A 24984-nucleotide genomic window follows, 5' to 3' on the forward strand; every position below is an offset into this window, starting at 1 on the left:
CCTACAAGTAAAAAAATATATATATTTTCATCTAAATATTGATTGTTTCCGTATCTCTTCAGAGAAGTTCAAGTCCTTACAGTCACACTGTTGTAAAGTTGGATGTTGTAAGAAAGAAAATATTCAAATTTTAACTTTTTCAAATACAGTTTTAAAACTACAAACATGTATACAGTGGTATGTACACCAACTATGAATAACAAGATGTATTCGTTCATTCATGTGACGTAAGAGTGTACTGCACACGCATCTACCTTTCACATTTTTAACAGCTGTTATTTGTTTATAAGCGATCAGTAAACTGGAGGTTGGTTTTGAGGAGCAAAGGGGCTTTGTTAGATAAATAGAGACAAAGAAACACGTTTTACATTAATCATTATTTACATTAATAAAGTTTCATATAAGATCATTAATGATCTTCGTGTTTGGAAAAATGTTATGTGTTCTGATTTCCCTGTAATTCAGAACCTAATAAATCATTTTTAGTGTTCCTAGGACATTTTAAAGTATTTGTGTTTATAAAATACAGAGTTCATTATCGGATTATCAGTTAAAAAAAAAAAAAAAAAAAAAGCCCACAGGTTGTTTGTGTTATCAAATAAAATAAAGAGACTAAACACTATTACTGTGTTTGTATTTCATTAGAAATAACACAGTGCGTATTTGTGCAGACACAAACAGCTGTTAAAGCTGACTGACAGCTGAACATGATCAGCTGATGTCATCGTCACTAAGGTGGGATGGACCATAGACTGTAAACAGCAGGGATATCATAGCTCTTAAAACATATTTCCTCTCGCCTCTGCTTCATTTCCTTGCATCTCTCCGCGCATCTCTGGTTGGAGGGACTCAGAGGAGGAGGCAATTAATGGAACTGAGACGTATCCTACCCAAAAGCTACGCAGCACAGGGCTATCTTCGACTTCCTGGTAATAGATGAGCAAAAGGTAGACATGTGACTGGGCTTTAAACTTGTTCTTTTTTTAAGAGTTGATAATTACTAAAAACATTTTGACGCGTGGAAAGACAGAAACAAGGTGAGTATTATTTTATCAACGTCTGAACATAGAAACTTTATCAAGGCAAACAGTAACTGCTTCACGGTTCAGCTCATTAAGACTCTCTTGGGAATTTGTCGCTCAAACAGCGGACGTGAGCAGGGGCGGACCGGCCATCTGTGTGTTCTGGAGAATCACAGGTCGGCCGGCGGCCCCCACGCAGTCATCACCAGTTTTTTTTTTTTTTGTTCCTGCTAATCTACTGTTTCACACTCCAGTCCGGTAGGTAGCAACAATGCGTCTTTAAGTTGGATGCCAGACGGCAGCCACCCGTGCCCACCATAGACTGTAAGGTGCCCACCAGCTAATTGAGAAGAAGAAGAAGAAGAAGAAGAAGAAGAAGAAGAAGTAGCAGCAGCAGCAGCAGCAGTGAAGACGATCTTTGGTAGTAGTAGTGAAGCACAAAAATATGGACAGAAAATGCAAAGAAGAGGGTGGGGCTGAGAAGGCGAGGGAAAGAAAAATGCGACATTTAGAAAGTGAAGCCGCTAAATGTCACATGTGATGATGAGGGACAGAGAGATGAGCTGGTGGAAGCTCCACAGACAGATACAGGGCAAGTAAGTATGGAACATGACATGAGAGAGGGAGAAAGAGAGTCACTTGCTGGCTGATGTTAGCAAATGTTATTCAGGTGTTGCTACATTTTTATCTATACCCAGTTTGTGTTGCACAGTACAATGCAAAAAAATTTAATGAAATAAAATAAAGTGAAATAATGATTATAGTAGTTAAAACAGCTCCACTTTAAACATTTTAGGTGTAAAATGCCACATGCAGTAATATTAAGAAATAGGCTATATACTGTATATATAAATAACTGTTGTGCTTTTACTTTTTAAAGTTTTGGTAACGTTACAGTTTTCTGATAATACTTACAAACTTTGAATACTTTGAATACAGAAGTTACATTTGTAGTGGTGTATTTTCATTATTATTTGTGCAGTAAGTTAATTACTGCATAATTTAATTAAGATTATTGAGTAATAAAGTACTCATAAGATTGCATGGAATAGATGATGTTATGATCAACATCATTGCTATTGCTGTAATTTGGATGGTTTAGTGTCATGAGTCATGATTAAAGTATTGTGACACCCATGTCAGGCGTTGATGACTTTCCGCATACCGATTGTTGTGGGCCGGCCGAGTCAAAGTCCAGGGCTGTTTTGTAGTCCCAGTCCGTCCCTGCTCTAAGTCTCATATTTCAAAAACAATTATGCTTAGTCACATTGTTTTAACAAATAATTAGACCCATGCCAATTTATAAAAATATCATTAGCTCTCATGCGTAGCTTATTTGATAGTCTTATACATCTTTTACCAAAATGTGGCCCATTTTAGCTAACTTCACCCTTATTGTTGTTGTATTATATATCAGTTGTAAAGCCTGATTCGTCACCTTTACAACGAGGTATAACGTGTAAGGATCGTGCACTCGTGGAATGAGCAACACAGCTAAACGTGTGGCACACCAAGCTGTCGTGGCTGTGTATGGATCTTACACATGCGACTGAGGTCCCTGACAGTGTAAAATGAATAAAGTGTAAAAAGTTAATTACTGTGGGAGAGTACAGTCATCCATCATCAAGCAACTCAAAACAGGAGTGAATACCAACAGAAAAACATTGCAGGGGATTTTGGCGCTACCCACACGTTTAGCTGTGTTGCTCATTCCACGAGTGCACAATCCTTACAAGTTACACCTCGTCGTAAAGGTGACGAATCTGGCTTTCTAACAATGTATAAAACAACACTGATATACAAAACACAAAAATATATATTAAAAAAAATATATAATGTATGATCAAGATCCAAATATTAAATTGAAAGTTATTGTAGTTGGACAACAGAGCTGTATAACATAGATAAGACAAGTGAGAGAAGTTGTAGTGGAAAGAGTAAGTCTGTAAAAATGTGTTTTTATATGAAAGCAGAAACAATCTCAACAAATTGAACACTTACTGGAAGAGCGAACCAAAGCTTAACCCAACCCAAACCAAAAATGATGAACAGGTGAAGCAGGCTCATCCAGACAACTTCTCACTGAGGTAAACTGGCAACTGGCCATGTAATGCTTGTAAGTCATGAATACGATTTACAAATGGATCTAGAGAAACCTGAAGGCCGCAGCCTTTGATGAATAACTACTGAGTGACCCATCAATACCAGTAAAAATGTTTCAAATGTGTTTTCTCTAATGAAAGAATACGAGATAATTTTTTAAAATATTTAATCAGAGTTTGTGAAGTTATTGATACAACTACATAATCCTTAATTTAACTCAATCATTTTGTATTGATTTCATTTCAAACATGTAAATATCAATCGTTCTGTAAATGGCACTCGTCATAATCTGCGTATTCTGTGATGTTATCTTTTGTTTTCCAGCTTAAAAAAATGACGACACGTAGGAGGCTGTCTAAAACATTGGAACATTTGAGTTCTGGGGAGCTTGAAGATTTCTGCCTACATGTTGAATTGGAGAAAGGTGTCCCCCTCCTCTCAGAACTCGATCTAAAATCAATATGCCCAGAGAAAATAGAGGAGCTGATGGTGAAGAGATACAGCGAGGAGGAGTGTGTGAAGTTGACCAGAAATATCTTAAAGAAGATGAACAGGACTGATCTCGTGAAGAGATTGCTTGACGACAGACGGGAGTCCGAAAGTGAGACAAACACAAAGTCTTCACACAATACAATCAAGGCATTCAAAGCACAACTGTGTGGATATTACTTATGGCTTACTGCATTAATAAATAAATAAATCTTTATTTGTAAAGCGCCAATTCATAAAAGAACATTAATCCATCATGAGCACCAAGAAACATTTAGCAAATTTACAGTAGCAAGTTTTAGGCCACAGCCAAAACAAACATGGAAAAGACAATAACATTTAAGGAGCTGGTCCGTAAACAAGAGGCAACTGAAAACAATGCAGCTGTATGCTTACTCATTTGTTGTTTAGCTCTGGACCTTGTCACGGTGGTCTGACGAACACCATCTTCAGCTTCCCTGAGCCGCCACCCCGTTCCGTTTTTATCCAGTTCAGATATTTGTTTTGATTTTGGTGAAGAGAGAGTGGAGAGAGGGTGCAGCGCTGGTGGTTGTCCGTCTCCCCGGTCCTGACCAGGTGCGCCCAGTTTTCAATCAGCAGCAACTCACTAACAGTTGGGGAGGAAATTACATTTCACAGAAGCCATCAGCACTAGGAGTTGTAGTTTGCCACACCTCCTGTTCACAACCAGCTCTTGTATTAACAAAAGAAAGAAAAACGAAAGATCTGTCCGTAACACCAGGAAAAAATCCTTTAAGAGCAGAAACCTCGAGAGGAACCAGACTCATGATGAACAGGCGTCTGCTGAATCTGTGTTGGGTTTGGAAAGTGGGATAGAGGGAGATGCAGAAAGAGGGATAGAAATAAAATTGGTTTTCTTTTGCATTTATTTTTTCCTCAGAAGAACACTCTATGGATGAAGAGCTGCTTTCACTGACCCAGAGGGTGAGTATGTCACATCACTCTGACTTCACACAGCGTCACTATTATAGAGTCCACCTCGAACATTTCAATTAAAGGTACAAAAACTAACATTATTTATTTAATGCTGATAAAAAATATGATCCTTTAAGTAACATTGACCTGTTTTAATCAATATTTTCTCAAAGAGCTGATAAAGCAAAGTACACTGAATCAATAGCATTTATTTTCCCTTTATATCTCCACTAATCATATCTTCTTTAACTACTTACATTTAAGTATCACATGTTATATGATGTTATATTCCTGAATATTTATTTAATTATTTTACTTAAAAAAAAACATTAAAACATTTAAATATTCTATCTTTGAATCTGCATTGTTTTTAGCAGGCTAATGTTAGCACACTTTGGTTAACTCGTAGCTTCATATTGCAAATAAATTGACACAGAATGACTGTGATCTAAGCACACTTACTTGACATCCAAATAAGCAGTGAGTATGTTGTTCTTCTTTTCCGTATTCCTTGACTAAAACAGCTTTATGCACAAGGCCGTCCCGTCCATGTAAACATGATGTAAACATGATGTAAACACAACCCCGACAACAACACAGCCAGCAGGACTCGAGCTTCTCACTCATTGCAGACAGTCACAACTCAAAGAGACATTTGCAGGATATACTTGATTTCTGCTGTATTTATGTGTAAAATGTTGCACATTTCCCCTTTAAAATACTAGCAAAATGAAATGTGTTACATTGACATACTAAGAAAGTACACATACTACTAACAGCACAAATACATAATTTAAACATAGGTCCCTCCTGGGCTGGCCACCCCTTGCTCCGCCCCTTTAACAGACACTCTCTTGGAAGATTCATACAGTTATCTGTTTTTCATTGCACAGATTTAGACACATGTACACCATGGAATTAGAATTAAACAAAAACTTAATAGAAAATCAAAGGTAACAACCGTATCTTACTCAACTCAAGCTGTTTTATAAAAATTCTTGAATGTAACGTAAGAGTATGATAACCTCTGTTCATGTGGCAGATGTACGTTGGTCAGTCTTAAAAAAGACAATTGATGAAATGTGAAAAGAAATATCTGTACTCATTTTTTGCACCTTGAACATGTTCTTTTAATTTTTCAGGTGGAAAAGATGACATCTGTTATAGAACTGCTTGTGGAAATTATAGCTTGCCTAACAGAAGACCAGTATAAGGAATTCAAGCAGTTGATCAGATATGAAGGCTACGAAACATATAATTCATACAACCCTCGTTTGCTGGGGCAGACAAACCATCAGGACACTGCGTGTGTTACAGTTTTGACTTTTGGCCAAAACTCTGTTGTGAAGACGATGAAGATTTTAAAGAAGATGAACAGAACTGATCTGGTGCAGAAGTTGTTGGAGACCAGCTCAAGTTTCAAAAGTATGTCCATGAAGACCAAGATAATTTAAAATCATAAAACTGTCTCTCAACCTATTTCACAAGTGTTTAAGTTACATCTGTATCTGTTACATGATTTATAATAAGATTCATAGTGCACAGATATTAAGACTTATCAGTTGGTTTACCAATATATCTTTTTGACTTATGTTGTACCTCACAAATCATTACTAAACTATTTTGCCTGATAACATCTTTGTCATGTTTAAGATCAATCTCTCATGAGTTATTTTTTCCACTTTTTTCCTCAGAGAAACGTTCAGATGAACCACGCTCTGTCCTGTTGGAGAAAGTGAGTAATCACTTCACATCTGTCTGATTTACACATGAACATGAACATTTTGATGAAATATGATTACATTTGAATTAATCTGCTTTTCACAAAACTGAAGCTTTATTCAGGTTGAGCGTTTTAGCAGTAATGTTGTGCAGCAGATTCATAAATATCTTTGACAGTGCTTATGAGATGAAATGTCAGCACATAATCTTTTTCTGACTTTTTCCTTCAACAATAATCAATATAATAAAAAGTATATCTATCAGAAACACCCAGCTCAACACCTTAAGTGACACATTTAAAATTGTCCTAGTTGATTAAGCAAATGTCCCATGAGTGTGTTAACTATTCCAGGCAGCAACAATTGCAGCTGTTAAAGAGCTGCTTTTGGAAATCCTGCATTCTTTAAATAATGGGGAGCTCAGGAAATTCAAGAAGTTTTTGCTGTCGGCCTTTCAAGAGGACTCCAAAGACATCCCACATTTATTGAGATACTCAAACGAGCGTACAGCAATATTGGATGTGATGGTGCAGACCTACGGGCGACAGTCTGTGGATGAGACCAGAGAGATTTTAAAGAAGTTGCACAGAGTTGATCTCATGCAGATGTTTTCAGAGACTAGCTCAGAACCCAAAGGTAAGACAAATAAGAACAAAACAAATCTTAGATAAATAAGATTAATACATTTGTTGAATTTGATTTCTCAGCTGAACCTTATTAAAGTAGATCAACGTCTCATTAAAATAAGATAATCGTCGTAGTCACAAATGTCTTTTCTCCTCAGTGGATGAGCATCAACCTCCAGTCTTTGAAAAAGTGAGTCCGTTTTTTACATATCACAGCCTGATTTGTCTGATGCAGATTAAAAAACATCCAAGTCTTTGAACATTGCAAATTATGATACAAACCAAAACAAATGGATATAATTGGTTGTAAAGTTCAGCTCTGTAGTATTTGAGTTCTGTATTTCAGGTGTTTTAAAGGAAATGCTGTTATGTGCTGTGGAAGATTTCACATGTTGCATTAAATCATGTAGTTGTATTCAGTTTAACAGAGATTTAAGGGTGAAGGGATAGAGGAGATCTTCTATGTTATGTTGCTACAGCAAAATACAAACATTAAGAACAATGTGTTTTTGAAGAAACTGTTCCTTTTTGATTTTACCATTGGAGAAATGACTAATTTGTTTATTGTCTTTGGTATTTTTAGACGGTAAAGGAAGATGTGGAACATGTTCTTTCAGAAACATTGAGTGGTTTGAAACTCAAGGAGTTTGAGAAATTTAAGTGGGTGCTGCAGCTCACATACTTCCAGAGGAGTTTTGCACGAATCCAGTGGCACCACATGATGTCGGCAACAACTCCAGATGAACTGGTGCATCTGATGGTGAAGAACCAGCATCCTGTGGAGGTGACCAAAGAGGTTTTATTGGACATGAACAGGACTGATCTAGTTGAGATGCTGATGGGGACAGACTCAGGACTTCAAGGTGAGAGAAAGAAAACAAACACTGCCACATTACACACATTTATGTTTAAAGATATTTGATATTTCACAATTACAACAAAAGTAACGAGATCACAAATAAATTATTTTGTTTACACAAGATAACAAACGTGTTTTATACCTGTGGGTTAATTATTCCAATCATATAAAAGTGGCGGAGTTAGCTTAATTTAACCAATCACAATCATCACTGCGTCTGCCGTCAGCAGATCGTTATATCAAACAAACTCTGAACAAACTAAATTGAAAATATGAAGAAGTTCAAGACAAATGTAAAATCATACGGGACACATGAAGTGTTGGTCGGTCTCTCTCCCTCCTCCGCTCTCTCGATCAGCTGCGGGAGCTCCAAGATCAAGAGATCTGACTGTTCAGTGGCGGAGATTTTTAGGTTGATCTCTTATCTTGAACATAATCTGCTCCGGAGCAGGTTAGGTGTGCAGCATAGGTTACCGTGGTGATATACCCAGGTTAGAAGTGAACCACCTTCGTAGGACTGAAAACCCAGGGTTAACCCTGAAGTTACCTCGCTAACCCCAAATCCTGCTTCGTAGTACAGACCTCTGGACTTTTCAGTTTAATGCCAGATTTATTCGTCTGCGTCTGCTAAATGAAATTGTAACATTAGCCACTGACCTTTGTTATGTCAAATAATATAATATTGTATTTCTGATCTGAGGCTGACGTCAAGCATGGCCCTTTTTTTTGTGAAGATTTATTCACTTTTTATTTTTTATTTCTCCTCAGAGAAACATCAGCCTGAACTGCCTCATGAAGTGAGTAAAGTAAAATCAGAAACACATTAAACAACAAGGTTTCCATTTATTTCATGTTTTCGTTACATGAGCAAAATTATTCTCATCTTGATAGTAAAGTGGTGGAAAAGGTTTTCAGCTGCAGATGGGAAAGAAGGAGGACAAAAAAAAAAGTTCTTCCTCCTCTCTAGATCCTTGCTTGTGTTGTACTTACACTCTGATGTATACATCGCCTTGGTTAAAAGTGTCTGCTCAGTGAACTGTTTAATAATAATAATAATACTTTTTTAGCACTTTTCAATACAGGGAACAAAGTGCTTCACAACAGACAATAAAAGCAAACTGAATATGAAAGCAGCAGTAGGGCAGTAAGAAAAATAGACATAAAAGATTCAAATTAAAATTGAAATCAGAGTAAAAGCTTTTTTGTGAAACGATGTCTTAAGTAGTGGTTCACAAGGAGTTAAAAGCTCAGAAATGTAGATATGACAATACTGTCATAACTTAATGTTGATGCCAGTGAACCAAAGTTTTGTCTACAGTTGAGATGAAGCACATAAACGCTCTCTGATTATGTTGACTCCATCAGAAATCCACCGTAACATCACTTCATTGGACACTTTGGGAAACTTTGAGAGGCTTAAGATATGAAGAGCACGCGCTATTCAAGCAACACCTGCTGCATATCGCCCAAGAAAAAGGCCTCCCAGCCCCAGAACGACAAGTGAAGACGGCAGGCAGAGATGGTATAGTGATGCTGATGGTGAACATCTATGGCCAACAGTCTGTTGAGCTGACCAAAGACGTTTTACAGAGAATGAACAAGACTGATCTGCTAGAGACGCTCTCAGGGACCAGCTCAGGATTCAACACTGAGAGTAAGAGGATGAAAACTGACACATTACACAAATATATATGCTTCATTAAATACTAAGACTACAGACATTGTTGAGCTGAATCAAGCCTCCTTGTTTTTGTGACGTTAATAATGAGTACATTTAAGTTTAACTTTTTGCCAAATACCGCACATCCAACCCACGTAAGTTTTACATTTTTTATTTATTTTTAAGATGTTGAGATGGTGCCATGTTATATTTTATTCACAAAATGACTAAAACTGACTAAAGCTGCTTTTTGTCTGATTTTAATGAGTCCTTTTCTCTCCCCCCTTAGACAAACTTCAGCAAAAAGATCCACAACATGTGAGTAATGTTACATCAGACACTCTACAGTTTTCATTTCTAACTATTTAATTAACAATATTTACTTACTTTTTTGATGAAGCAGGAATCAACCATGACACCGGTCCATTCACAGCTTTTAGAAACACTGGAAGAATTAGGTTCAGGGGACCTGGAGACATTTAAAAATGTCTTGCTCCACACTAAAATAAAAGAAGGGCTCCCAAAATTCCCAAGAGACCAAGTGGAGACCGCAGACAAAGATTATATACCAGATTTGCCCATTATTTAACGCATGGATGCAGTGGGACGTCGTTTTTGCATCCTGTGTTGAAATTATTGGGAAATTTGTAAATAGATGTTTTAAGCTATCCAAATTTAATGAACATTGGACTTGGTTTCATCCTTAGAGCTGAGCAAGAATCCTAAATAGCTTCCATATTCATCCCTCAAGTGACTTTCTTTAGTCTTTATTGGGTTGGTTAAAATTGGGCACTTTGGTAATCTTCAGATCTGAAATCATCATGGTGTCACTGTGACTAATGTGCTTGATATTTATTGTTACAATAAGCTGTTGAGGTTGTGCTTTGCCTGTCAGCACCTGTGTGTCTGATCAGACTTAAAGCTGTTTGTTTGCTCTTACTGACATTGTTTCCTTTTTTATAGATCCTTGCTTGTGTTGTACTTACTCTGTGATGTACGTCACTTTGGATCAAAGTTTCTGCCAAATGAATTGTAGAATAATAATAATAATAATACTTTATTTCTATAGCATTTTTTAATACATGTAACAGAGTGCGTCACAACAGACAATTAAAGCAAACCGAATATAAAAAAGATTCAAATCAAATCAAAATGTGAACTCTTTTTTTGGAAAAACAATGTCTTTAGTAGAGAAGGAAAACGAGGGACTGACTCTGCAAGTCTGATCTCCTCTGGCAGGCTGTTCCAAAGTCTGGGGGCTCAGTCAACAGCAGACTGTGTCCTGGTTCATAAGGGGTTAAAAGCTCAGAAATGTAGATGTGACAATACTGTCATAACTTTATGTTGATGCCAGTGAACTAAAGTTTTGTCTGCAGTTGAGATGAAGCACATAAACGCTCTCTGATTATGTTGACTCCATCAGAAATTCACAAGATCACTTCATTGGACACTTCGGCAAACATTGAGAGGCTTAAGCTATGAAGACCAAGAACAATTCAAGCAACACCTGCTGCATATCACCCTACAAAAAGGCCTCCCAGGAGCCCCAAAACAACAAATGAAGACGGCAGACATATATGATATAGTGATTCTGATGGTGGACATCTATGGCCAACAGTCTGTTGAGCTGACCAAAGACGTTTTACAGAGAATGAACAAGATTGCTCTGCTAAAGAAGCTCTCAAGGACCAGCTCAGGATTCAACACTGAGAGTAAGAGGATGAAAACTGACACATTACACAAATATATATGCTTCATTAAATACTACGACTACAGACATTGTTGAGCTGAATCAATTCTCCTGGTTTTTGTGACGTTAATGTGTATATTGAATTTTTACTTTGGGCCAAGTATCGCACATCCAACCCAAGCAAGTTGTCCAAAAAGGTCACCAAAGATTTGGATAATACATCTCTAGCATGCTGAAAATGTTTAATTTACTTTTAAGATATTGAGATGGTGCAATGTTTTATTTTATTCCCAAAATTACTAAAACTGACTAAAGCTGATTTTTGTCTTAATTTTAATGAGTCAGTTATGAGTCCTTTTCTCTCCCCCCTTTAGATAAACTTCAGCAAAAGGAGCCACAAAATGTGAGTAATGTCACATCAGACACTCTACAATTTTTCTTTTTTGCTTTTTAATTAACAATATTTACTTACTTTTTTGAGCAGGAATCAACCATGACACCGGTCCATTCACAGCTTTTAGAAACACTGGAAGAATTAGGTTCAGGGGACCTGGAGAAATTCAAACATGTCTTGCTCTACACTAAAATGAAAGAAGGGCTCCCAAAAATCCCAAAGGACCAAGTGGAGACCGCAGACAAAGATGAGATAGTGAAGCTGATGGTGGAGATCTATGGCCAACGCTGTGTGGAGGTGACTAAGGATATTTTAGAGAGGATGATGTAAATAAATGCACAAGGCTGCTTTATTAAAATATAACGTTCTGTGACACTGTTCCAATCGCACCTGGCCCACACATATCCTGATGACTAGAGGCCTCTGCATGAACATCTGCTTTTCTTTGAATTAAGATACAGAAACTGTCTGGACTACTGTACGTTTAGTGCTAAACTCTTAATCTGCCCTACAACAGAGTTTGTCTATATCCACCCCTCCCCTTTGATACAATGTATGAAAGTTTGTTTCCCATTTGCCCCTTTGAGCTTCTGACAGACTGTACCTTTTGTCCCACTCTGTGTGTTTGCTTCTTCTTACATGAATAAAAAACTCTCGAGGATAGTTCGTTGCAATTCAGATCTTTAGTCATCAAGTCACAAATATTTCCATCACAATGAACAAGATCTGGTCAAAAAGTTGTCAGAAAGCAGCTCAGTATCTAAAGGTAAGTTTAAAAAAAATAGTGTTATTTGACTATAAAACATTAGGTATACAGAACCTCGACTACATTTTTAAACCTCTATCTTTTTTTTTGTTTTATAATGCTTCTGTGACGCTGATCAGCAGGGGACAGAGGCAACATGTGTTTAGGCTTTTCTGTCCATTTGTTTGTTGAATGTCCCATGTTTTTAGCTAGAGTGTCTGGAGTAAATATCTTTAAAGTTTGCACAAACAACCACTAGGATAAAGCAATAGTGTGATCAAAGGTTAAGGTCACTCACCTCACATCAGTCCCATTCTCATGAAAGCGAAATCACAGCAATGGATAAAAGGGGATTATGTTGGGATGGGATGTTTTTTGTTTTTTTTTGTTGATAGAACATCATGCGTACAAATTCTCAAAATGTAGATCCAAAGTTTTGAACACACTACCCTTTTTCTTCATGTTTTTTTTTCTCCAGCTGTTAAAAGGGTTTACTGACATTCACATGCTCTGCAGACAAACACAGATAAAAAGAGAAGTTCTCTGCTAATATAGTTCTATTGACCCTCTACTGTAAGCCTTAAGCAACTTGCAACTTGACAGGTTGACATAGGTGTAAATTGAGTTTTATTTTCTTAAGTAAAGTTTATATATATATATATATATATATAAATAAAAGTTGATTATTATGTATCCATCCAGATATGCTGCACTTTGGCTTCCAAAGATATCAGCCAACTTATTTATTTCATATATGCATGAGAACACAATGTTTCAAGCCCGGCCGGATTGAACTTTGGATCCGACTAAGCTCGTCCTCCCGCCTCCCATCTCTCCTACTCAGCTCTGTGCTTCGGTTGGGTAAAATAGGCTATAAAACCTTGGATTTTGATTTTTCTGTTTATTTGTAGTGCTGAAGGGCATACAGCAGCCCTTCAGCATTGTGCTGATTGTGCCTAGCGGTTTGTTTACGTTTCCCCTCAGCGCTAACTGGATGTTTTGTGGGTGTTGCCCTTGATGCGGACTGTATTATTATTTTGTGGCCACAAATTATAAATGTTTTACAAAATGTCACCAGAGGGGCTCCGTATTTTTACACATTTACATATTCTATTTATTCTTAGGATTATCCCATCTTCTATTTCCACTTTTATTGTCTAATAGTCCCACGTGATAACCAAGGGGCAACCTCCGGTCTCGAAAAATGAAGCCAATGCGGAAGTACAAAAAACTGCAGTTCCTCGAGGTTCCGCTTGAGGCTGGCTGCAGAAGCGCCGCAAGTGCCAGAAGCCCACAGCCAAAAAATCCAGTTTTTACCACAGGAATCAACATGTTTACAGCCTGGTTCAAAAAACGAGATATATCTGAGAAGTTGACGGCCCCTTCTCCTCACGCTGTGGGGGGGGGGGGGGGAATTTTTTTTATAACTCATCGGATTGTTTTTTATTAAGGAAAACGTCTATGCCCATATTAGGGTTGTGACAGTTTGATTGACAGCTCTGCGCGCCGCATCTGTCTGTCGCATCAGGAGCAGGAGCTATGTACTCGACACTAGCTTTATTCGGCTTCATCCCGTTCCCGACCTTCAACCGTTAGCTTTCTTCGTCTTTTTTTCTTCGTTTGGAGTGTTTGTTTAGCAAATATCTAACAACGAATATGTCTTGCTGTGCGGTTAATTGAAGTAACAGACCATCCAAGAAGTCGATTCTGCAGTTTTTTCGATGAGTGATATAGTAGTGTTATTTATTGAATACTCATCGGCAGGTGTCTGTCTATTTTTGCGGGGCCAGCTTGTAAACCAGCCGGCTAACTGCACAATTGGCCTCAGTGTAGCCCATTATTTACAGTCAATGGTTTAGCTGATCTCCCATTCATGCCAAAGATGCTAAAGTTAACATCTCTAGCCAGCACTACTTAATTGGGGAAAAAAGTAATTCTGAAGAGTTAGAAATTTTAGTTGTTAACATGTTGAAAAGAATGAGTTTGTGTGAAGCTAAAGGTTCACCTCGGTGGTTAGCCACAGACTTTGAATATGATTATCCGACGTTATGATGAACGCTACACTCAACATAAATGTCGAAATTGAAAAAAAAAACTTTGGATATTAATTCTGCGTTAGTGCTTTCCAATAATAATGGAATATGTCATCGTTATTTTTTAGATAAAGTTTAACATTAACCAGACACAACTGAACCAAATAGGTAACATGGTTGACGTTCATTTCAACAGCCCACAAACTCAAAGTTAGATTTTCTGTCATGAATTTTATAACATAAACATGCGATAACAAGTACAACTCGACGGATAGAGATCAGCTATATATTGAAGCTGTGCCATTACGCACAGAGATAGAGAGATATGAAACATAAACTTCAATCAATAATCAGTTCTAATGTTAATCCGTTTAGCACAGAATATTGGGAGTTACACCCATGTTGTCCAAACGGCTCCAATAAGTGCACCGGGGACCAGAGGCTCTGAATATTTTTGATGTATTCCGTGACTTTTTTGTCTCCTCTTGCCGCGATGGAACAGCACTCTCGGTGCTCCTACAAATGAAGCGTTCTTAATCGATATGGATGCTCTTACAAAGAATATAGCAGTAGTAATATATATATTTACATATAAATAACATACAGAATGGAAATAAGATAAACAGTAAAGCAATATGTACAGTAAATAGTTTTAAGAATACAGCCATGTTGATGTATGTGAATAAGATAGACTGACATGTGTTAACACATTTTGCCTGTAAATAGTTTTCCTCTAGGTGATTCAGATAGGCTGGACCAGTGGATGCTCAACCTGAGAAGACAGAACTGGACTCCCAACAAGCCCTCTCGTCTGTGCAGTGAACACTTTGTAAGCTGTCACATCGGCACTGATTCCAGGGTAGGGAGATATTTTAAATACTATTATTAACAAAGAAACGTATTGATTTAAACTGATGAAGTACTAGCCACAATAAACTGCTTAATTGCACAGTGCAAGTGCAACACAGATGAATACAGTAAATGAACACAAAATGGATAACTGCTATTTTCTGTCTAAATAATTTTTTCCCTTTTACATTTTAATAGGGGAGGAAATGTCTAAAGAACACCGCTGTGCCTACCATTTTCCACTTCCCAGAGGAAAAAGTGCCAGGAGGAAAATGCTTGGTGGTAAGTGACAATGGCATGGTTGTTTTCAGTAGTGGTGAGGAGGTTTCAGATGTAGGTGATGGTAGCAGTGCCGTAAATCTCATTCCTGATCACAGCAATGTCGGAAGACACACCCCAACAAGCCTTTGTTGCTCAAGATGTCATTCATGATGACATTACGCTGACAGCGAATGCAGGGGAAGATGTTGGTCTAGGTAGCAGCAATCAACCCATACATCAGAGTAAAAATTGGACAGCATTAGAGCACTGTTAAATTAGGCCAAAACAGCTAAGTTTTGATCTAATGGCCATATCTCAGGGTGATCACTCTTACGGTGTTTCTCATTCTCCAAGAACACTGAAGAGGATGGCTTCTGCTACAGAGGTAAAGCTCTGTGCAGCTCGAAAAAAGCTGAGGTTGAAAGTCCAGCACACAAGAAGATTGAAGGCAAAAGTTTCTTCAATGAAAGGTTTAGTCAAAGTGCTTCAGAAGAAACTTCTAATTTCATCGGAATGTGCCTCTCTTCTTTCTGATCGCGAAGGTGTTCCAAGAGATATCTTTCAAAGACTAAAAAAGAAGAAGTCTGTGTTTTCACAGAATCTGAAACAATTCGCCACAACACTGCACTTCTACTCTCCGAAAGCCTTTCACTCCTATTACCTCATAGCGTGGCGTACAGCGGTCAAAAAAAGTGTAATTGCTCCCCATCTAGCAACACCTGACACCCCAGTGATAGTTCCTACCTGTATAGAGTTTCACCTTAACCTAAAGGCGACACTTGCTGGAACAATTTGTGTTTGCACTTCTTAGCTTGTGTAACTAACCCCTTTTTTCTTCTCTGCCTTGCGTCAGATCGCTGTTTGTGTTTTTTGGGACATCACACTGGGATCACGGACACTGCCACTTGGAACCTCGCACTACCCCTCCCCTTTCGAGTCACATTTGGAATGAACTTTTTGTAACTTTATCCTGCCTATCTGAGTTCTGCTTTTGGCTCCAGAATTTCTACTAATCGTAACCGGAGTCTCCTACTAGTTCTCATTTCTTAACCTCTTATAACTGTAATACATTGGTTCTTTTTGATATATTTCATAACTATAAATGATCTGCTTTTTAATACTTCCCTTAATTGTTAACATTAAAACTCTTCTATATTCGATGATAAAGCACATCACTTGTATAGTTTAGATGGGTAAACTAGAGGATATTATGTGATATTGATCTAGGAAGACCACATTTCGGAATGATTTTTAAGCATTTTTCTAATCACACGTAATTAATGTAATTTACTCTGGTTGAATCTTGATTGTTCTGAATTTGTATATGGGGACTCCTTGTGGCAGATATTGGAACAGAAAGAGCAGAAATCTCTCCACTTTACACTATTAGAGATAAAGGAAGGGTTTTTGTATCTAAAGCAAGTAACAAAAGGCATGCTCTAAAAATGATTATAGCTCTGGTGTCAGGGACATTTATTAGTCTTTAATTATGAAGCGAAATACTCTTCCTACCCAAACAGATATTAACTGCATCACTATTTGGAAAAAAAAAAAAAAAAAGAATGAAAATGTATACTCATTAGTAGAGACAAAGGAGTGAATATACATAGAATACTTTTTTTTTTTAAAAAGGGGGGGGGGGGGGGAGCATGAACTCCATCTTTCCAAAATGTCTAATTTGAGGGTTCTCAATCATTGCACTGCTTATGGATCCAACAAATGTAGCGATAACACTGTTGACAAACCTACGAGATTTATCAATCTTCCCCAGATGGATGCCAGGCCTCCATCGGCACCTCTGGGTGAGGGCAGACAACATGATCTTCATGCCAGGGTGTCGTACGTGGAGTTGATGAAGGTCCTCCTTCATCATATTGACCAGCACGACACCACTGACATGTCCCACGCTGTTGCCCCCACAATGAATGATGAGGCCATCCAGGGGAGACCTCCCTCGGAGTGAGTTTTCGAAGAAGGGAAGGAGGCCTTTTCAGCGAAGTCCACCCCAGCCGAACCAACTCATGTGGATGTTCTTCAGGCCCAGGTTCCTTCCCTCAGTCTCTGCAGCTCTCTGGGCACCTCGACGGACACAGCTGTCACCAATAATCCACACACTGTCTACGGGAGAAATACAGAAATGTTCAATTAATGCCTCAGACAAAATGTACAGCTAACTACATGTGACAGCTCAGGGTGTTTTTTGTTATTAGCCACATCTGCAGGAATAATATTGAAGAAGGTAGCTGCAGCTCAATAATAGATGCCAGTCTTAAAAGACAATTTATTCTAATACTTATGGCGGGTCAAGCTAACACTGTCCACAGACTCCATGACTTCAGAGGATTCTATAGAATTAAATATCTTGTGATTAATATAAAATATTTATTTTTTGAATTGTCATGTTCACCGTCATCGCTGTTGACATCAGTAAATATAAGACAGACATTCCTCTTTTAGTCAGAACAGTAACATGAACTGTATGCTTTGTAATATTGATTTCTTCTGGATGTCTCATTTATTTACAGTCTGTGGTCTAACAGTAGTTTCATCAACAACAACGAAAAGAAAAGAAAAAAAGCATTTAAAGATCTTTCTTTTCATGGTTTTCAAACAGACTTCTAAACCTTAAACATGTCATTACACCCAAGTAATGATTTGCAACACAATGTGAGAATTTAAATGTAAAGATCAGCCTCAAAATGTTTCTTAACATGTTATGTAACAACTATGCTACTGTTTTTGTTCGACTAACCCAGACAAAGTCACTGCTGTGACAAATAACTACAGGTAATAACTTGTTTAGAAGTGTAGTTTTAAGACTTTAATTATATATTTGGGTGCAAGACAATTCGTTTTAAGTGTGTTGTAGAAAAGTTTAATGTGTACTTATTGTTTGTGGTTATGGAGGAGCGGGAGCAGGACAGCAGAGGCAGATAGAGCAGCTGTGAAGTAGCCTGCTAGAATCAAGTCCCGCCTTACTGCTCTTAGTAGGTTGATCTAAAGTGGATCACACAGGGACGTCCTTATTGGTCACGCAGTCCTTCTCGGTGTCAGTGATTGGTGTTTTTGACGCGCCAAATGCAATTTGAATTTGGTTATTCCGCTTTTTCATCACATTTCAGCAGTGTGATGCTGCGGACCGAGTTGAATATGGCGCGCACTACTTTCAAACTAGCTATAGTGGAGGCTTTGGATGATCTGAATGAAGAGGATTATCTGAGGTTTTGTGACCAGCTGAGGGACCGTAGAGAGAAGCCGCGGGTCAGCCGCAACAACGTGGAGGGGAAGAGACGATGGGAGGTTGCGGGCGTCCTGGTTTCAACCTTCACAGGGTACAAAGCTGTGCAGGTGACTCTGGATTTACTGAGGCAGCTCAACCTCAACGAGGAGGCAGAGGAACTGGGTGAGTCTCTCTCTCTGTGTCTTCTATGTTAATGGTTTTATGACTTGTGCTGTTTCTTTGAAATTATCTTTTGATGCTTTGGAAGCATCGTCCCTTCTGCAATAATGCGTGTAAATATTTTTTTTTTTTTTTGCATGGGGGAAAAGAAAAAAACCTCTCTGTTTCTATATAGTTTCACTTTTCAAGATATTATGATTTTAAAAACTGTGGGAATCTTTGTTAGACTCAGTTAAATGATCTGAAGTTTACAGTCTGTGCACTGTATGTTTTTAATGCTTTCCCCCTCCTGCTCCAGAATGGAGTTTCAGACTACAGACAAGTTGAATCTTTCGGGTTTTTTTGGGCCATCAAAAGACATTTTTCTAGTGTTTCAAAAGCATTGATATTGTTGATATTTAGTCCCACACTGTATTGCCTGGTTTAAACTCTATAAAAAGCAAACACTGCAGGTCATTGGTCTTGGTATTGGCAGGGTGTATGTTTTAATGCATGTATCATTGGAGAAAGTCACACAGGTAATTGTTAAGAGAAAGACTATCATGTATAATGTAACATGTAACATAATCTTGTCACCACCTGTATTTTCTTTCTAGATTTAAAGACCAAAGCCTCTGCTGATGTAAGTGTAACTATTTACAATGACCTACAATCTCTTTAACATCAGTTTTTTTTTGTTTGTTTTTTTAAATAAATGATACTCCCATTGGTGTTTTCTGTTTTTGTTCACTTTGCTTTCCTTGGTAGAACGGTGCCCCGACCCTCCGTAAAACATTCACGGGAGAGTTGGAGCTGAAGCCCTCACAGGAGGCTCTGAAACATGGAGGCCCTCAGGTGACGAGGCAAAAAGAGGTGGAGGCTGCAGCAAAGGGCGGCGACCCCTGCGATGACCGGGTTCTTCTTAGCAGGTGTATAGTTCCGTTCGGCAAGTATAAAGGTCAAACCTTTAAATGGCTGCTAGAGAATGATGTGAGCTACGTTGTCTACCTGATTGCCAGCCACCAGGCGGAGAAAAAGAAAGACCCGCGGACGGCCAACAAGGTACGATGAAGAAAAATGAGAGGTCGTCCACTCACTGAACTTTGTGATCTACTGAAAGCGTTAATTTCAGCAATCTTCTCAACTAACGAGGCTTCGTCCTTAAAAGCAAGGCAAGTGTAAAGAAGGGTTCAAATTTTAAGGTGCTATCACCATGGGGCATCGGGTCAAGATGCAGGAATCCAACAAGACCTGATTTTTATGTAACAGGTTTATTTCCTTTAAAGTTAGGTGAATCATAAGGGTTACACAAGACACACATGGGATTGAAACTTCCATGCTGAAAGACAAAATAAAATACTATTTGTACAATAAACAAGCAAATTACATTACTTTCTGAAAGGAAATAAAGATAAATAAAGTGTTTAGGACAAATTAAAATGGACTAAATACTAACTAAACAAGGAGTAAAAGCCACCTTACCATTGCTGAACTGCCGCCCCATGTGAGGATGAAAACATGAATGCAAGGGAGTGCAGTCTTAAATAAGGAGTAGGCAGGTGAATTCAATCTAATTGATTAGTGACAGAGTGCAAACAACAACCAATCAAGGGGGAGAGGAGAGAGTGAGAAACCAGGAAGTGTACTAAAGGAGGTGCAGTAGGAAAAAAGAGGAAGTGAAAGGAAACAAAATAGTGAACAAATAGTGATCTTTACTACAGCAAGTTTATTTAGCACATTTCAGCAACAAGGCAATTCAAGGTGCTTCACACAAGACATCAAAAGCATCATTAAAGCCAAAACGTTTTCGTCTTTTCTCTGATTTTGCAGGAGGTCACATTCAGTCTAGCAATTAGTGCGTCTTTAAAAAGCTCCTTGCTTTAAAGTCACTAAGTAAGGTGTTACTATTTGGGCCACTACTATTACTACAAATTAGTTACTTTCCAGATTCAATAAAGCTGTTACAGTAGTACACTGACATTTAAAAGCTTTTGTTACTCGTTAATTAATGTGAAACCACCAACAAAAGACTAACGTCAGCACAGCAGCATCCTTGGAAAAAGAACGTTGCGCACTGTAAACAAACGCAGACAGGTGATCATTGAGGCGTGAGCTCTCTGAAATATATCAACATTATTTTAGTGGTGAGTTGTACTCTATGGGCAGGAAGGAAAACTTCTTCCACAAGAAAGAAGCACCGAGCTAATCAACAACACGCTTTTACTAAACTAGCTGCCTCTTGTTCCACACATTAACTCTCTGATAGTTTATGGTTGTTAATATAGTTTTTGTACCAATTAGAAGGCAGTGGGGGCTGCAAGGTGGTGCAGTTGTTGCCTCACGGCGAGGAGGTTCCTGGTTTGAATCCCTGTCGAACAGAGCCTCTCTGAGTTGACTTTGCATGTTCTCCCCATGCATGCGTGGGTTCTCTCCGGGTACTCCGGCTTCCTCCCACAGTCCAAAGACACGCTCTTTTGGTTAATTGGTGACTGACTGCAGTGTGTATTTGGAAAAATGTTTTCCCACAAATTGCCTCTATAATGACGAATGTAGAAACATTTTAAAAATGCCGTTTTCTTTCTATTTCCAGGATTCACTGTTGAAATATGCAATGGCTTACCCTGAGGTTATGGAAAAAGTCAGAATTCGCCGAGAAGGAGCAGCTCTTGTTGGGTTTGGTGCTCACAGATTGATGACACTACAAGAGCTGTACGAGTCCAAAGACTCCAATAAAATGGGGTATGAAAGCATGATGAGCAAGTATGGATTTTGGCGTTAGTAGGCTAGCAGACATTTAAGCCCCTGTGCTACTTTCTTTCTTGTACACAGGTACGTCAACTTCCTCAGGACCATGGAGTCAACCTGCACCCAAGGGTCCAGGATGGACACCGCTGTCTGGTACATTCTGCAGCGTGACCAAGAGCAAGCCACAGCTGCAACAATCAGGCAAACCACTACCTCTATTCCCCAAGAGGCCTTCAAGAGATGGACCAGAACTAAACCAACACACCGGGGACCAGCCCCTGAGGACCTAGGTGTCCGAAGGCAGACATTCAAAAGAAGACAAAGAAAACTTTGATTACGGAACAAGAAATGGTCTTGAGATCAAAACAAAAACCTGACAAATAAATTCTGAAAAAAGCTTAAATAAAAAATATGAGAAAAAAAAATCTCTTGCTTAAGAGACATTCATGGGAGAATTTTTAACTGCTTCGGGAAGGGGTCATTACAGACAGTTCTTAAGATAACATCCCTTAGAAATGTATGTTGACTTTGATTTGTACTCATTCTCTATGAGCGGAGATAAGTTCATCCGCCAGCTGCAGATCAGGGGAATAGGTTATAATTATCAGCCAATCATAACGCTTTGTCTTATTTTACATACATTGTCATTGCTGTTTGTTTATTAAAGGCGGTTAACAGAAGTTATTTTCAACTGTTGGTCTTTTCAGAAACGATTACGCACAAGAGGCAACACTAAAAAAAAAAAATTGACTAAAGAAAAATGCTTTTCACTGATTGCTCACTGGAAATAAGTATTTTCTTTGACAATATTTTGGTTGGTTTGGACAGTACACGTCTTGCCTATATTCTTTTAAAGTTAATTTGCTTATAGAATAGAATATAATTTATTGATCCCAAACTGGGAAATTGTGGTGTTACAGCAGCATGTTATCAGAGCAAATAAAACAATATAAGAATAGATACATAGTAAATAAGCACTTAAAATATAAAAGCAATAAGAATAAGAAGAGATTTATACATTAAGGATTTAACTTAACATTCTTACTGGTTAAAAAAAATGAAAAATGAAATACAACATTTATTCAGGCTTGTCAACTGAATGTAAAAATACTTGCTGGAGGTAAGAGATGTAAGTTTGCAAAAATAGTGATGACAGTGGTAAATATGTAATAACAATAAAGGGGGTTCTCCAGAGCTGTGCAAATTTGTGGCTTATAGGAGACAGTGAGCCACAAAGGTGATGCTCTGCAAAAGTTTATTTTCATGATTCAATACAAATTACGGATTCATTCTGGGTTCAACAGCTCATAATCCTCTCGTAACAAGATTTCCAAGTAGATCATCCAATATGGTGCAGTACTGTTCACTTCCTGTTTGGAAGCACACGTGTCAAAACATCCAGTGTTTTCCTGAGGACAAAGACAATGATATTAATTTATTAAAAAAGTGACCAGATAGATTATTTCTTCTAAGCCAACCTATGTAAGTTTTACATTTTTTATTTATTTTTAAGATGTTGAGATGGTGCCATGTTATATTTTATTCACAAAATGACTAAAACTGGCTAAAGCTGCTTTTTGTCTGATTTTATTGAGTCCTTTTCTCTCCCCCTTAGAGAAACTTCAGCAAAAAGATCCACAACATGTGAGTAATGTTACATCAGACACTCTACAGTTTTCATTTCTAACTATTTAATTAACAATATTTACTTACTTTTTTGATGAAGCAGGAATCAACCATGACACCGGTCCATTCACAGCTTTTAGAAACACTGGAAGAATTAGGTTCAGGGGACCTGGAGACATTCAAACATGCCTTGCTCCACACTAAAATGAAAGAAGGGCTCCCAAAAATCCCAAAGGACCAAGTGGAGACTGCAGACAAAGATGAGATAGTGAAGCTGATGGTGGAGATCTATGGCCAACGCTGTGTGGAGGTGACTAAGGATATTTTAGAGAGGATGATGTAAATAAATGCACAAGGCTGCTTTATTAAAATATAACGTTCTGTGACATTGTTCCAATCACACCTGGCCCACACATATCCTGATGACTAGAGGCCTCTGCATGAACATCTGCTTTTCTTTGAATTAAGATACAGAAACTGTCTAGACTACTGTACGTTTAGTGCTAAACTCTTAATCTGCCCTACAACAGAGTTTGTCTATATCCACCCCTCCCCTTTGATACAATGTATGAAAGTTTGTTTCCCATTTGCCCCTTTGAGCTTCTGACAGACTGTACCTTTTGTCCCACTCTGTGTGTTTGCTTCTTCTTACATGAATAAAAAACTCTCGAGGATAGTTCGTTGCAATTCAGATCTTTATTCATCAACTCGCAAATATTTCCATTACAATGAACAAGATCTGGTCAAAAAGTTGTCAGAAAGCAGCTCAGTATCTAAAGGTAAGTTTTAAAAAACAGTGTTATTTGACTATAAAACATTAGGTATACAGAACCTCGACTACATTTTTAAACCTCTCTCTTTTTTTTAGTTATATAAAGCTTCTGTGACGCTGATCAGCAGGGGACAGAGGCAACATGTGTTTAGGCTTTTCTGTCCATTTGTTTGTTGAATGTCCCATGTTTTTAACTAGAGTGTCTGGAGTAAATATCTTTAAAGTTTGCACAAACAACCACTAGGATAAAGCAATAGTGTGATCAAAGGTTAAGGTCACTCACCTCACATCAGTCCCATTCTCATGATAGCAAAATCACAGCAATGGATAAAAGGGGATTATGTTGGGATGGGATGTTGTTTTTTTTTCAAATTTTGTGATAGAACATCATGCGTACAAATTCTCAAAATGTAGGTCCAAAGTTTTGAACACACTACCCTTTTTCTTCAAGTTTTTTTTTTTCTCCAGCTGTTAAAAGGGTTTAATGACATTCACATGCTCTGCAGACAAACACAGATACAAAGAGAAGTTCTCTGCTAATATAGTTCTATTGACCCTCTACTGTAAGCCTTCTTATGCGGCACCGATGTTATGATATACAATCACTGCCCCAGCAACAGTTACACTGTCACATTTTGGAAAAATCTGATTGATTTGAACAGCAACTTGACTGGTTGACATAGGTGTAAATTAAGTTTTATTTTCTTAATCAAAGTTATTGAAAAATTGTATATTCATCCAGATATGCGGCACAAAGACTCCCAGCACTTTGGCTCCCAATGATATACTTATTTATTTCCATATGCATAAGAACACAACGTTTCAAGCCCGGCCGGCTGTTAATCCAGTGCTTTATAAGAAACAGGTTCAGGTGTTATTTATCAAACAAAATCATGTTGTCTCACCTATGGCCTGGACATCGGAGTGGAGCAAATTAGACTATAAGCATGGAAAGAGGCCCTGCCTTGCTCCAGGAACCTGGAATCAATCAGATTGTAGATATTAGACAACTTTCCAACATCTGTATGTGTACAATAAATATATACAGCAATGTAAGTAAATACATTGTGTAGA

General features: G+C 38.1%; 2 protein-coding genes across 10 annotated transcripts; both read left to right on the forward strand.

The window, feature by feature from the left end:
• The first annotated feature begins 739 nt into the window (after nt 1-739).
• Nucleotides 740-23814, forward strand: LOC110003821 (uncharacterized). Of its 9 annotated transcripts, none has more exons than XM_029282570.2 (14): nt 742-3109; nt 3450-3726; nt 4516-4559; nt 5693-5975; nt 6245-6285; nt 6625-6907; nt 7056-7087; nt 7481-7760; nt 8525-8553; nt 9122-9410; nt 9706-9734; nt 10840-11128; nt 11481-11509; nt 11588-12163. In XM_029282570.2, exons 2-14 carry the CDS (start codon nt 3459-3461, stop codon nt 11828-11830), a joined length of 2139 nt encoding a protein of 712 aa, XP_029138403.2. In that variant the 5' UTR covers nt 742-3109; nt 3450-3458; the 3' UTR covers nt 11831-12163. The 9 variants fall into 9 exon arrangements, with proteins under 9 accessions (XP_029138401.2, XP_020515043.2, XP_029138403.2 ...); XM_020659384.3 differs by having other exon boundaries at nt 742-1037; XM_020659383.3 differs by having other exon boundaries at nt 742-947.
• On the forward strand, nt 18488-22192 carry LOC110003822 (uncharacterized). Its single transcript, XM_020659388.3, has 5 exons — nt 18488-18791; nt 19385-19410; nt 19536-19829; nt 21358-21506; nt 21597-22192. Exons 1-5 carry the CDS (start codon nt 18518-18520, stop codon nt 21844-21846), a joined length of 993 nt encoding a protein of 330 aa, XP_020515044.2. The 5' UTR covers nt 18488-18517; the 3' UTR covers nt 21847-22192.
• Nucleotides 23815-24984: the final 1170 nt, after the last annotated feature.

This window comes from Labrus bergylta, chromosome 8, assembly GCF_963930695.1.
Source record: "Labrus bergylta chromosome 8, fLabBer1.1, whole genome shotgun sequence".
NCBI lineage: Eukaryota > Metazoa > Chordata > Actinopteri > Labriformes > Labridae > Labrus > Labrus bergylta.

Coding starts and splice junctions, on each gene's coding strand:
- LOC110003821 (XM_020659381.3), top strand. CDS start 3,429: ATGTTATCTTTTGTTTTCCAGCTTAAAAAAATGACGACACGTAGGAGG. Junction 8,554..9,121: donor AGCCTGAACTGCCTCATGAA/GTGAGTAAAGTA, acceptor TGACTCCATCAG/AAATCCACCGTAACATCACT. Junction 11,510..11,587: donor AGCAAAAGGAGCCACAAAAT/GTGAGTAATGTC, acceptor TACTTTTTTGAG/CAGGAATCAACCATGACACC.
- LOC110003822 (XM_020659388.3), top strand. CDS start 18,518: ATGCTGCGGACCGAGTTGAATATGGCGCGCACTACTTTCAAACTAGCT. Junction 19,411..19,535: donor AGACCAAAGCCTCTGCTGAT/GTAAGTGTAACT, acceptor TTTCCTTGGTAG/AACGGTGCCCCGACCCTCCG. Junction 21,507..21,596: donor AAAGACTCCAATAAAATGGG/GTATGAAAGCAT, acceptor TCTTGTACACAG/GTACGTCAACTTCCTCAGGA.